This window comes from Globicephala melas, chromosome 17 (assembly GCF_963455315.2).
Source record: "Globicephala melas chromosome 17, mGloMel1.2, whole genome shotgun sequence".
Taxonomy (NCBI): domain Eukaryota; kingdom Metazoa; phylum Chordata; class Mammalia; order Artiodactyla; family Delphinidae; genus Globicephala; species Globicephala melas.
The window spans coordinates 61,984,630-61,999,230 of NC_083330.1; the positions used below are offsets into that span (position 1 = coordinate 61,984,630).

At 45.5% G+C, this 14,601-nt stretch overlaps 1 protein-coding gene across 1 annotated transcript in view; it reads right to left on the minus strand.

Annotated features, from left to right (window-relative positions):
- SNTB1 (syntrophin beta 1) overlaps positions 1-6,074 on the minus strand; it is a 223,759-nt gene extending 217,685 nt beyond the window's left edge. The window contains exon 1 of the mRNA XM_030875696.3: positions 5,206-6,074. Within this exon, the coding sequence (XP_030731556.1) occupies positions 5,206-5,773 (568 nt within the window). The 5' untranslated portion in view covers positions 5,774-6,074. The remainder of the gene's footprint in view (positions 1-5,205) is intronic.
- Between the last annotated feature and the right edge of the window lie 8,527 nt (positions 6,075-14,601).

Here is a 14,601-nt window from a genome sequence, read left to right on the forward strand (position 1 = left end):
TGTAAAATAGACATACTGATAGCATCAGGGTATTGTGAGATACCACTGATTTGGTCCAGGTAAAGTGCTAAGAACAGCATCTGGTACCAGGTAAATATTATATAAGTGTTAGGTACGATCACACGTGTAAAAAGAGTTTACAAGAGGTTAGGCATTATAAAGTAGAATTAGCATTCTTACAGAACACTGGTTCTTAAGAGGTTGGTTCTTGCCCTTCCCCAATAGCAGTTCATAAACTTATGGAGGCATTTTAGAGGTCAAGGTGGGTCATGCTGGCATACGAGTAGCATTTAGTGATAGCCGCCAGGGATCCAAGACACCTTGCAACGTCTGAGCCAGTCCTTCACAGTGCAAGATTTTTCCAGATCCCAAGTGATACTACATACCCCTACCCATCTTCATTTGTAGCTATGCATCGACAGTAATTTTACATACAAGTCCTAGCATCTACCGCCTTCATTATGACCTCTGGTGTAGTTGTACCATGTAGTTATCTGTTGAAACATATTTTTTATAATTCACTTCATTTCTCCATTTTTTCATGTTAATAATAGGGCATTATTTTGATTTTAAACTTAAATTAGAGTTAGGTTATATTTATGAAATTCATTTCATGATAATAAAAGGGGTGTTAGAAAGATTTGTTAATAAAAGTGTGTTGGGTCTGAATTTATAAGTTATGAAGTGAAATAAGGTTTAGAGATGGCTTACTGCAGCTTTCTAGCTTTCCAATGAAGAAAATTAAGGTCCAAAGAAATAAAGTATATTGCAAAAAGTGTAATTATTAGTTAAAAGATAACTCAAGTTTCAAGATTCTAATTCCAGGGTTCTTGGGTATTCTTTAAGAATCTGTACATCCTAAATAAATTAATATTCTTTAAACTTCAAATTCTCATCCAATCCTGAGACTGAATGCCAGCAATATCACTGCCCTTCCCTTGCACCCTGCCATCTCCCTGCCCCATCATCCCTACTTCCACCACTGGAGAAAGTGATTATGAAAGTGACATTTTAGATGATCTCAGCAGACAAGCATTCCTGGGAGTAGTACTGAGGGAGGAACTCTGATGGAGAAGGTTAATGCCAACAACTGTCTCTGACTTTCTCCTTTGCGTTTCTATTTTTTCTAGTCTAGTTCCATAAGTGACCTCTGTACCCAAGGATAATTCTGTCCACCCCTCACCTCCACTTCCAGAACATTCTGCACTCCTTGATCTCAACAAAGTTCTGAAGAAACCAATTTTATTGTCGCTTCAGTTACAAAAAGGTTGATATAGGCCAAATTATGATTTTACTATTAATATAAGGGCAAAAACTTCTTCCCCCACCCCCCCTTCTGTACCCAAAGCTGCCAAAGACGTCTATGCAGGTATTCCCTGCCCAACTCCAGAGGGTGCACCCCTGGAGTTGTGAGGTTGAATATCTGCATGGCTGAATGCAGGGTCCCTGTTCCCACCTCCCTAAAATGGGAAAGGAGTTCACAGTGTGAAGATTTCTGATCTTAACTTTGATGCACGTTTGGGTTAACACTGACTTCACTGACATAGTTTATTCACTCTTTAAGTCTGAATTGCAATTTCGTCTCTTTGCCCGCCATGTGTTTAATGATGGAGGCTCAGTCACATTGTAAATTTGGGCCATATCGCAGCCGCTCCCTCTTGATAGCCAGACACTTGGTGATGAGGGCTTTGAGACTCAGTCCTCTTTCCTGTCTCTCCCTTTTGAGCGGTCCACACAATTGCTGTTTCCTGCTCAAAGCCGTCCCAAGCATGTCAGCACATTCGAGTAGTGGGGAAGGACATCTTGAGCCCAATAACTGATGAACTTCAACTGATTCAAGCACGCAGTTGAAGCAGAAGCTCAGAGTATCAATTTCACCTGGAGGTTTTAAGTATGAGCTTTTAAGTCTGATAGACCTGGATGCCTTCTAGCTCTGGTAGTTTATGCAAATAACCTGTAAACTTTAAACGTGTAAAGTCTGTAAACTTTAGTTTCCCATCAGTAAAGTGCAACAGTAGCACTAACCTCATGGGGTTACCAGAAGTGTACACGAACAAATATAAGTAAAACCTGGCACATATTAAGTGCTCAAGAGATATTAGCTGTTGCTGTGATTCTCTTTTCCCAGAGCAAAGGTCTCCTAACATTACAGTTCTATAGTACAAAAACAACAACAACAAAAAAACAATAAAAATTTAAAAATATAAACTCTAGTAAAGGAATAGGAAAGGTGTGTCCCTTAGATGGGGCAATTTCGTCTTCATGTGAATTGTAAAAATAATCACAGCAGGCATTTGATACATTCTGTCCCGCCCCCCTCCCCAGGCCTTTTTAAATTCTCAGAGTGCTCTTCCATACAGCAGCCCAGTAAGTAAGCATTTCTTTATTCTCATTTTTCAGAAAACACTGAGGCTCAGGGAGGTTGACATCCTTCTGTGGCAGAATCTAAGACTAGAACGCTGGCATTGAAATTTGCTGGGCGGGGTTTCATTTCACAGGATGTACCATTAGTAGAGGCAGTCAGTCTCCACTAGGGGGCGCATGTCATGTAATGGGGGTCATATTGGCTGCGGTTGAGGGATGAAACTAGTCTCCAACCGCTCCCTCAAAAATCATACAAACCAAAAAAAGCAATCTAAATAGAAAACAGTGTCTTTGCCATATAAATATATCTTTAATACATCTCCCTTAGCCCTCTGGTCCAACTAGATTACATCAGCAAAGACTTTCCTATGTAGAAATTCTGAAATCAAGATGGCATTTCAGTGCAGTAGCAAGTAGATAGGTGATTTTATTTTATTAAATATTTTTCAAGATTTTTTTTTTGATGTGGACCATTTTTAGTCTTTATTGAAGTTGTTACAATATTGCTTCTGTTTTATGTTTTGGTTTTTTGGCTGTGAGGCATGTGGGATCTTAGCTCCTGGACCAGGGATTGAACCTATACCCCCTGCATTGGAAGGCGAAGTCTTAACCACTGGACCGCCAGGGAAGTCCCGATAGGTGATTTTAAAAAGCCCTTCCCGTGATTCTGAAAAGTACCTTCAGCTGGGAATCCCTGTACTAGGCCAAGCTACAAAAGAGAGGTTTGTGTGCTGTTTGATTTGATGATACATGATCATTCCCACCTCATTTCGGACCAATACTCTCAGAAGAAAAGACACTGTTTTTTTTGGGGGAGGGGGAGGGTTTCTTACTTATCTTAATAGCAGTCAATTTCTGAAAACTCAGGCTTGGAATAAGACTGCTGCCCAAAGCCCAGGTGGGTCGTGTCTAAGAAGCCCATAGGTCTGCCCCTAGAGGTCCTGCCTGGAACACACAACAATCCGTTGTAAGAATGTTACCTTCAGAGATTTTTACAAAGCTCACTTTTCAGTTGCTGCACCAATAAAGTCAGACAACTGCTTGACTTTTTTTCTTTGTCTAAGTTTATTTTAAACTGTAGAGAGTCACATTTTCTTCCTCTTTTGGGGTGAGAGAGTTTTGTTTTTTTTTTTTACTTCTTTGCTAAATCACTATTCATTAAAGTGAAACTGAGGAGAAGAAGAGACATAATGAAGGGCAGTGCCTGAAATAGAAGCGACCTGCCTGTGTGCCCCCTGATATTTTGCAGTAAATATTACAAGCCAAGCAGGTATTCAGCCGTTTATAGTCTAAACTACACTTGCTCCAGATTCCACCTGCACCTTGTCACATAAGCCGACACACACTTGAATCAAGAAAACTTTTTTTGTTTACTTATGTTAACCATAAAGCCAAAGCAAATAGCCTTCCACTTTCTGGATCCTGGGTAGCAATTAAATATGAAGACATCACAAATCCTCTAGACAAATAAGGGGGGGGGACGTGTATTCTAGGCCAGGATGTGGGCCATGTACCAGAGAGTTGCATCAGCTGTTACAGGGAACAGTTGGTTTCCCAACTTCGAACTTTCTGGGTTTCACACACCAGCACCACAACTGATGAGCAGGAAATTGACTTAAGTTCTTAATTTAGGCTTAAATCAACCACCTGGTTTACAAGGTCTCAGTTGAAACATTGTTTCAATGGCCATGGGTTCATTTATTCGTTGACTCAGCAAGCATGTCATGGAGCTCAAGGGAGATGACCCAAACTAAATCAAAGACCCCAGATAACTCAATCTACAGCAGGGGAAAAGCTGAATAAATAGATATTTCCATTACATTAGTGCTGAAAGAGCTATGTACAAAGCAAGCTAAGGGGCAGAGTGGCAGGCATCCAGTGAAAAATGCAGCTGTAGTGGGAAAGGAGAATGTGTCATCCCCTTACCACTGCCCTTCTGCCCCACGTAATGCCCCACAGTCACAAAAGCGCAGAAAACGGTGCTACCTATTCTGCTCACATTCGGTAACTAGGAGAATGGGGACATAAGATCGCAAGAGAGTAGTTTCTAAGACACCTCACACGCAGGGGAAACTGTTTACAAATGCAAAGTTGTTTCCACATCACTCCGGGGGAATGGAGGGGAAACACCGGGGGAAGATGCAGGCAGAAACACCACTTCACCAGCCCTCCACCGGAGCAACCTGGAATCCAGAGGCACCGGCCAAACACCTGGCAGCAGAAGTGAACTTTTGCATACAGCTGCACCTCACTTCCCAGCCCTGGGCACAGCTCCCGAGCCAGAAGCCCAGTTTCCAATTTGAAAGGAGGAAATCGGGAAGGGTGGTGGGAGTTCTAGCATTCACACGTTGCCACCCCTCTCTGGCCCCTTTGAGATTCAACCCTTTTTTTTAGCTGGGCAGCCCAGGCTCCTGAGAAGAAAATTGTGCCAAAGCAGAAAACTGTCAGAGTTGCTATTACTCAGTGAGCTCGCTTCGGAACGCGGGCGCGTACACTTCATTGCCAGTTTCACTTCCAGCCCCTACACTACACAAGGATTTTGCGCGGATAAAAAATGAGTCAACATCATTACGCCTCCGACCCGGTGCTCGGCACAGAAACCCTCTTCGCCTAGCCCTTTCCTACACCCCTGACGGGTCAACGCCTGGGACAACCCTAGGGAGGGAACAAGTTGCCCCCAGGTGGGCAAAAGTTGTCAAAACTCCGCCAGCAGCGCGCTGCGGCCCCCTGGTGGGTGACAGCAAGCGGGTGGGTGTGAGGATGCGGCTGCGGTGGGGCGGGGGGGGGGGGGGGGGCGTGCGCTGCGCATCCCGAGCGGCCCGCCCGGCGTTAACCCCTCACCTTCCAGCAGCACTTCCTTGCCAGCGCGCTTCAGCGCCTGCACCGCCTCGTCGTGGGTGGCGTCCCGCAGGTCGGCCCCGTTTACGGACAGGATGGCGTCCCCTACGTACAGGGCTTGTGTTTGGTCCGCCGCCAGCCCCTTGAAGATCTTGCTGATGAGGATGGGCATCTTGTTCTCCTTGCCCCCCTTGATGCTGATGCCCAGCCCGCCCAGCTCCTGCTTCAGCACCTTCACGCCGCGCTTCTGGTTCGAGATGGATTCGGGCACCTGCTCGGGCAGGTCGGTGAAGGCGGTGCGGACCCCGGCGGGCGAGTCCGGGGGCTGCGCGCCGCCCGCGCCCGGGTGCCCCGCGCCGGCGCCCCTGCAGAACGAGCCATTGGTGGCGGTCCCGATGCCGTTGTACGCCGCAGCGCCCTCCTCGCAGCTCAGAACCAGGGCGTCCTCGCTCAAGTTCACCAGAACTTTGTGCCAGCGATCCCGCACCAAAACTTCCAGCAGCCCGCTCCGCTGCGCTCGGCCGCCTCCCCCGCCGGCCGGCCCGGCCGCCGCTGCCGCCGCTACCGCCATCTTTCCGGCATTCTTAAAATGCCATGTGATTGCAAAAGGGGGGAAAAGTGGGGAAGGGTTGCGGGGGGAGCAAGGAGAGCGCGCCCCGCAGGGAGGAGGCGGGACGCGGGACTCCACTCCGGGACTTCGCCAAAGCGCCCTGCGCGAGTTGGCAACCGCGGTGCGGCTGGTTCCCCCTGGCCTGATCCTGGGCGGGGTGGAGCAACCTAAAAGAAGAAGGAGAGACAGAAACAGAAAAGGGGAAAAAAACCAGCTGCCAGTGGCAAAACCCCAAACCGAGGGGAAGCCGCGTAACGGCTAAGCGCCGGCGAGGGTCGGTAGGGGGAGTCGCTCCCGGGGAAGGGCGGGGACCCAGCGCCCGGCGGCCGCTCACCTGTTCCAGCCGCCGCAGCCTCGGCGGTCACACGCCGCGCGCCCGCTCGACCCTCCCCGCCTCCCTCCTCCGAGCGCACGTCGCCGCAGGGACAGCTTCCCCTCCACCCCGCCCCAGGCGTCTCTTCTCCACCCGTCCTTCTCCGCGGGCGCCCACACCGCACGTTGGCGTGGTCTGTGTGTCCTGCGTTGGTCCCCTGCCTGATGCTCCCAAGCCCCCTCCCCTTTCACACCCTTTGTAGAATCGCCTCTCAGTCCTACCCCCCAGGGGTGTCTAGATTCAAATCTCCTCCCTCTGGCTTCCTCAAACCAAATCTCGGCTTCTCCTGCTGAGTTCTTACCTGTCTCTCCTTTTCGCAGGGACTGTCAGGTAGACTCAGGCAGAGGCCCTGGGTTCCCTGAGAGTCACGAGGGAAGGCTGTCCCAAGACCCCAAAATGAAACGTCAGCATAACCCGAGTGCGGGAAACTTCTTTTTAAATGCAGGACATCTTTCTGCCGGGTCTCTGGAGAGGTGTCTTTGCTGGCTGGGGTTTTTAGCAGGTCGCTGCCTGCCCCAGACCCCAGAGACAGATGTTCTTCCATTTCTGGCACATTATATGCTCTCTGCTTCTGACCTATCTTTTTTTTCCCCCCAGTGCCACCCAAATGCTTCCTGTGACGTTCTCTTTCTTCCCGAGATCCAATATAGAAAGTCCACCATTTAAGAACTCAGTTGCAATGGACTGTCTCTCAAAAGTTCCTTTATGAGTGACATATGTGGAACTCTAGCTGCATTTTTCCTGGGAAATGATATTATAATCATTGGTTACTTTCCCAGGCCAATGCGGAAATGCCAACATAACCCATGTCTTAGATGAACCTCCCAGAACCCTCCTGGTCCTTGAACCTCTCAAGTTCTCCCCGATCCTAAGCAGGTCTCATGGAACTCTGGAAGTGTTTCACACTTCTCCTTTCCCTCCTTTTCCCTCCTCTCTCTGCCCTCTCTCCAAAAACCAAAACAAAATTCACAGATCTGAGAATTCCTAAAGGTAAACCCAACCCAGCAAGGTGTCAGGAGGAAAGAAATCTATTGAACACATTCCCACTGATGTGTATTATCATTGGAAGCTCTCTGACCCTTCCAGAATGACTCACACTTTTAATGGAGAATGTTTAAAAACCCAGACCAATCCCCAGAGATCGGGTGGTTGGTATTCCAGGCAGGGTCCCAGAATGAAATGGAAACATTTGAGTTTTGGGTTTTTTTGTTTTTGAGGAAAATAAGTCACTGCAGGTAGGTCAAGGGGAATGCTTAGATTTATACTTCTGCTGGTAGCAACCTTATTTCCTATATTTCTAACCCACCAGTGTTCCAAAAGCTGTTTATTCTTTCATGTAAAGGTACTCACGGCCGGGACAGCACAGGCGGCTCCAGTGTTGGGTGGGAAAACCGTCTGGGGGCTGCCCTCTGCTTTAGAGGCTGAGGACTCACACACGTCGCTCTTCAGGAGCCTGAGTGCTGCCAAACGCACTGAGGTGGAGATAGGCACCAGGATGCCAGTGTGATGATTTAGAAATCAAAACAGATCGCCCTTGGACTGAAATCGTCCATTCATATCACACCTGTATCTTGCCTCTGTGGTCAAGCGATGTCAGAGGCCCAGGCATAACTAGAAGTAATGTATCAATTTGCCATAAGAAATTGCAAGCTCCGGGATGGGAATTTCTCAGAATCTCTGTGATAAGCACATTTTTTTTCCGGGTAAGCAGCCCTACATGGGAAGCAGTAGGTTGCTTGTTGAAAGTGGCATCAGAAGGAGAAGAGCAAATATTCAGTATCATTAGGCCTGAGGCATACATGTCAGCCAGAGATGCCTTCACCAATGGAATTAGAATAATAGCCCCTATTCTAAGTGCTTTATACATGTTCACTTAACCCTCCCAGTAATTCTTGGGGATACTTACTATTATCATCTCTCCTGTTTCACAGGTGGAAAGGCGGAGGTACAGATTGTAAAACTTGTTCTGGTCCTGTAGCTAATGAATGGCAGAGTCAGGATACAAACCCAGGTGTGAAGAATTTGGACCTTAATCATTGTCCTACACTGTCCTAAAAATGCTCAGAACCTGTCAGCCCCAGTGTTCACCTTGGACTGAGGCCAGCCTTTCCACTGGGAGGAAAGCCCTGAGGGTTTAGACCCTTCCCCTAGATGTGTGTAGAAAGGGGCAGCCAGCCTTGTCTCTCTGGCCTCTCCTGCTTTCCAAAGTTAGAGCACACCCGGCCCTTCCAGAATTGACACATTCTTTTCTTTAGACATGTTAGTAAGTTGAAGCTGATGACTACTGTGGTCTTGCTGGCCTAAAAGCCCTTTCTTATCCCTCACACAGCTCTGCATATCTGGCCCCTGAGCAGTAAGGCTGACTCTCAAAGGTAAACTTTACTTACCTCATTTCTTGGTTCTAGATGGGACTACTGCACCGCAGCCCTGTAATACTTACAATTAGGACAGATTATGTTCTCTTAGGTCTCCCCTTTTGAAGAATGGTCACTGGACAGGTCTGAAAAGACTACTAGCTTCCTCACTTTATGCGTGTGGCCTTTGAAGCTCAGAGAAGAGCAGTGACAAATCCAAGGCCACGTGGTGGGTTTGTGACAAAGACACAACTGGGTTATGAATCCCAGTCCAACTTGAGCATTCCAGATATTACAGCTGAAGTCCCCTCCTCCTTTTTTTAACCAGATTTCTTTTACTTAGCTCTGTCTCCAGTTCTGTTTCCTCCTTCTGTCCTAAACTTTTGACTTCCATTTCCACCCAGCCCAAAGTGGGATCTTCCCATGGGTGCCCCTTTGCTGTGGGAGGTGCATTTTCCTGCAGATGTTTGGGTGGACTTAGGCTTGCAAAAACAGGCCACGAAATCCTCAGCAGCACAGAGCAGAGGATAGTGATGGAGCAGTAGCAAGAAGGGGCAGTGTTCCTCCCTCATTCCACAAAGTTTGGTGGTGCATCTGTCCTGTCCCAGGCACTGTTCTAGGTGCTATGATATGCGAGCAGACAAATGGTAGGATGTGCCCTATGAGGCTTACATCATAGTGGGCGGTAGGGTGGAGGTGGAGAAAGACTGCAAACTTAAGACACTTTCACAGAGAAGTAAATACCAGGAAGAAAATAAAACAGAGCAACAGGGTCTAGAGTGACGAGGGGCAAGGCCACTATTAAGGAAAGCCTTTGTGAGGAGGTGACTTTTGCCTGAGACATGGATGGTAAGAAGAGGGGAATCTTGCAGAGATTTAAGGAAGAGGGTCCCAGTGAGAGGGAAGAGCCAGAGCAAAGCACCTGAGATAGAACTAAGCTTGCCTGGTTCAAGGGACCAAAGGAGGCCAGCATGGCTGGAGCAGCCCCTGGGAGGAAGAGAGAGACCAGAGGGGAGATCAGAGAGATAGACTGGGCCAGACCACAAAGGAGGGCCTTGGAGGATTACAGCACAATCCATTCTCCTTGTCCTCTTTGAGCCTCAACCATCATACATTTTGGATTGTCAGGAACTGTCTTAATTACAACTACAGTTGGCCCTCTGTATCAGCAGTTGGTTAAATCCGTGGATGTGGAACTTGCAGTATGGAAAGCCGACTGCTCTATGCCATTTGATATAAGGGACTTAAGCATCCTCAGATGTGGGTATCCTTTGGGGTTCTGAAACTAATCCCCCTCGGATAGCGAGAGACTGTATTACTTCCTAATACCTACTGAGTCAATTTTTACTGGTTAGAACACATGCTCCAGTGTTAACGTTTGGAAAATAGGATCATTGTACTTTTGATGCTGTTTCCTGAAGATAGGTTGAGCATCTTTAGGGGGATTTATCCAATTACAGAATGGAGTTTGGATATAAGGTATTTACCTTGTGAAGAAGAGGAGGCAGAAAGCTCCTTGACATCTGAGGGGAAATTAGAGAACAGAATGACAGAGGGGCAGGAGGGTGCTTGAAATGTAGAGCTCCTAAGCTGAGGCCTACCTGTGTACCTACGTGTTGACCAAATGCTTACTGAGTACCTGCTCTTATAAAACACTGTGGAAGGTGCTGGAGACAGGCACACCCAAGGATACAAAGATAATTAAGACAGCAAGACAGACATGTACATAAAGAGCTCATGGGGAGAATGAGAGGGCTGCAGTACTGAGTGTGAAATGAATGGAAGCAGCCAGATTCCAGACTCTGAATCATAATTCTCGTTAGTGACTCTTATTTTATTTCTTCTTCTCACTATTGAAACTAAAACTGTGCAACTCAGATTGGGACTTGAACCCTCAGGCTGGGACTCAAAACCCAGACTGGGGCTTGAACCCACGCATCCAAGACTCAAAGTTGGCCAAAACCCTGATTGGGACTTGCATCCACGTAGCTGGGACTTGAACCCGGCCAAAACCCACAGTCTTTCAACTGAGATCACACACCTGGTCGCAGGACTTAATGAAGCTCAGGTTCTTGGTGTCTCATCACAGAAAGAATTCAGTGAGAGACAAAGTGACAGGTAAGAAGTGGATTTATTTAGAGAGAAACACACTCCATGGACAGTGTGTGGGCCATCTCAGAAGGCGAGAGCAGCCCCAGGGTATGGGGTTGTCAGTTTTTATAGGGGTGGGTAAATTTGTAGGCTAATGAGTGGGAGGAGTATTCTAGCTATGTTGCATAATGGGTGGAGATTCCCAGGAATTGGGCCACCACCTACTTTTTGACCTTTATGGTCAGCCTTGGAACTGTCATGGTGCCTGTGGATGTGTCATTTAGAGTGCTGATGTGTTACAGCGAGTGTATACTGGGGCTCAAGGTCTGGAGGAAGTTGACTCGTCCACCATCTTGGACCTATTTGGTTGTAATCAGTTTATGTCGTGTCCTCAGGATATGTCATTCCTTTAAAGGTTGTGCCCTGCCCCTTTCCCTACTGTTTCACTATTTTTTGCTTTATTTATTGCAATGTCTTTATTGCATTACTGGAGCAAGCTGGCCAGACTGTCCCCTCTTGGGGAAGGTAAAAAGCAAAAAGACCAAAAAAGTATCTCCCCTCCCCTTCCCTCCATCCTCCCCCACAACTGCACAGCAATGTCTGAGCGCGTCTGGCAACAAGAACGATTTGCAAAAGTCGTCTAGGAACTACATTTTGAACTGTCCCAACACAAGACATATAGTTGGCTTCCCTGTGAATCAGATATTTTTATGTAACTACATGAATGTTTTTGACCCCATCAAAGACAACAGAAGAATAGGTTTTTTACAAGTAACGACATGGCTGGAAAGTCACAGGCTGGAATTTGTAAGGAAACAAGGTTGTCATTAGTGGCTGCAGCTAGAGCAAGCTGAGATTGACAGCAGAGGGCTCAGTCAGGCCCCCATCTGGACCCTCTGCTTTGAGGCCACTGAAACCTCACAGAGACCTACTGAGGAGTCTTAACTGGCAACAGAGACCACCTTGAGAAACGAGGAATTGCCCAGATGCAATTCTTAGCCCAAGGGGACCCTTGAGGCTACTTGCTGCAAGAAGGGGAGACCCACGGAAGACTCCACGTTGGCTCTCAAAGTTTCTTCAAGGCACAGGAGGAGTGACTCTTATTTTAAAGATGAAGCACTGAGACTGGGGCACAGCGCTTGAACAGAAGGCTGAGCAGGTTCCTTCTTCTCTGGCGTGCCCCAGGAGGCCTACAGGCACATCATCCATTTCAAGTGCGGTGGCCAACACACTCTATTGCATAGACCTGGTGGATAGCTGGGTGGATCCTTGGTAAACTAGATAGACGACCACCCAGGCTCTCAGCCAGTAGGTCAGGTGAGTTATCTGATTGCTCACTGTGTTTAGAATGTTGTAGTGGTGACTTTGGGCAACAAGACTAGCTCGAGGCAGAATTGTAGTTATAGATGCTTATCCTCTCTCTTTTCTTATTGAGTTCCACTCTCTCTCGTTCTCTTCCATAACTACTTCTGCTGAAACCAACCATTTCCAGTCTTTTAATATCCATGCTGTAAATTTAAGTCACTTTTCCTAAGGGATATAAATTTGATTCTTTTTTATAACTGTAGAAGGATAGGTGAGATCCCATACTGAAGACATGTTGAATAAAATGACTCTGAAATTCTAGTAGGCAAGGTATATCCCACCACATACTAAAACTTTAGCAAGTTGGCCTAAGTAGGCATAGAAGACGTCCCGGTGCAAAGGTAAAGAGGAATAAGAAATCAAAATTTCTTCCATACACGTCTTTAAAATGTGGTAGCAAGGAAGTGAAAAGTTAAAGGATGATGCTTAAAAAATGTTGAAAGCAGAATTGATAGGGTCTAGCAATCGATTTGAATATGGGAGCAAAGGAAAAGTGTTTAAGGGGAGAGAAATTCATAACTATATGCTAACTTTTGAATTGCTTCTCTGCATAATTAAACTAGAACTATGCAAAAGTAGCCCCAATTAATTGCAAAATTTGGAAACCCAGAGGCGGAAGACATATTTAAAGGCAAAGGGCTACTACCCTACTTCTGGAATGAAAATTCAAGCCCTCTGAGGCATTGCAAGACACTGTATTTACACGCAGTGTCCACTGGACTAAACTCGAAGTTGGCAATCACTGCCTGAAAGCTCTGGTCTGCCTGGTGAAGGTACAAAAAAAAAAAAAAAAATAGAGCAAGCAAGAGGCTGAGCCTGGAGGCAATCCCAGGCAGCTGCCTCCTTTTCCGGTCTCCACGGGTGATAAGACTTTGCACTGCAGGGGTAGGGGATTATGGAGAAAGTAAGCAGGACTTCTCCTAGGACCACGCTACAATAGAAAGGCAGGTTTCAGGAGTAGCCGGAATGACTGATATATTAAACAGCGAGGGAAAATACTTTCAGAAGTGTTTTGAAGGAGAAAACAAATTGTCACAGGTTCACTAGAATTTCTATTTTTCATATATTTCTATTAAGTATTAGGTTCTCCAGACCTGGGGCTATGTTTAAGATTCAAGGCTATTATAAAATTGAACAGTGTCAAGGAGACACCTAGTATTTGTTCCCAGTGGTTGGAGGGAATTAGAACCACCTGAGGAACATGTTAAAAAAGCAGGTATCATATTCAATAATTTCTTCCACATTTATTATTGCTTCTGAAGCAAGGAACTTTTTTCTATATACAGTGATTTTTGTTGTTGGTTTTGAATTTCACTGTGATATAGATTATTATCTAATGCGCTCTAACTCATGACTATCATTTTTCTATTTTCTGCTTAAATATATCAAATATGGCCAGTATGAACCTCTTCAAGCTGCCTCTTGTGTTCTTTTGACAGGTCCTCATTATCAAGCACTTTTTTTTTTTTTGCTTTTTGCTTTCTGGCATAACAAGCTATTTCAGGATCAACTTGTATTTTATCTGCCTAGCCCTGGGATCAGCCATTCCTTAAGGACCCCTGGTTCCTTTCAGTGTGAAATGTGATTTAAAAATCAAGATCTGGAGACTAGGTGTGCTGATTTAAACTATGATGATAGGTAGATAGAGTTCATACTCCTATTATCATTTCAAATTCTACACCATGGATACTTTCTTACTTTTCCTTATTCCATATTTGTGTCTCCCAATATGTGAGAAATCTGGTTTTCATACATGTCAATAGAGTTATTCATTTTGGTGTGTCCTACATTACAAAAAGAAATTGTTTCAGAATTACTATTACCATCCTGATAGCAGTACCAAAAACAAACCTACTTAGTAAGTTCAAAATTTCTCTGCAGTTCATTTTGTCCTTAGAATATATTTCAGTAAAGGTGCACAGATCACCATACAGATGCTTGATCCAATCTACCATCTAAATATCTAAATATGGGGAAACAGGCAGATCCAGATTGCAGGGATTCTATAAAATAAGTGACCAGGGCTTCTCAAAAGTGTCAAGTCATGGAAGACAAAAAACAGGGTGGAATTTTCTAAAAGAAAGGAAGCTAAAGGGACATGAAATCCAAATAAATTGCAAGACCTTGGATTCAATAATAAAAGAAAAACTACAAGGAATTTTTTGTGTGTGGCAATTAAAGACATTTAAATACAGACTGTATATTTGATCATATAATTGTATCCATGTTAATTAAGTTTCTTGCAGGTGATAATCGTAGAAAGTTTTTCTTCTTAGAAGATACGTGCTGATGCCTGTAACTGACTTTCAGATGGAGAAAGGGAGGGATTACCAAGAAAATGTGGCAAAGTATCAACTGACTTTCAAACATAGAGACAGAGAACAAGAGAAAGAGAAGGAGATCTATGATGCAAAATTAATAATAAGTTAATTTAGTGAAAGATAAATGGGAATTCATTGTACGATTCTTTCAAATTATTGATAGGCTTAATACTTTTTTTTTTTTTTTCTTCAAAATAGAGTTGGGAATAGTAATGCAGAAACGTAAGCCTCACTCCAAAGGATTCTGATGATTCTGGTCTTTGGTAGGGTCTGGAAATTTACATT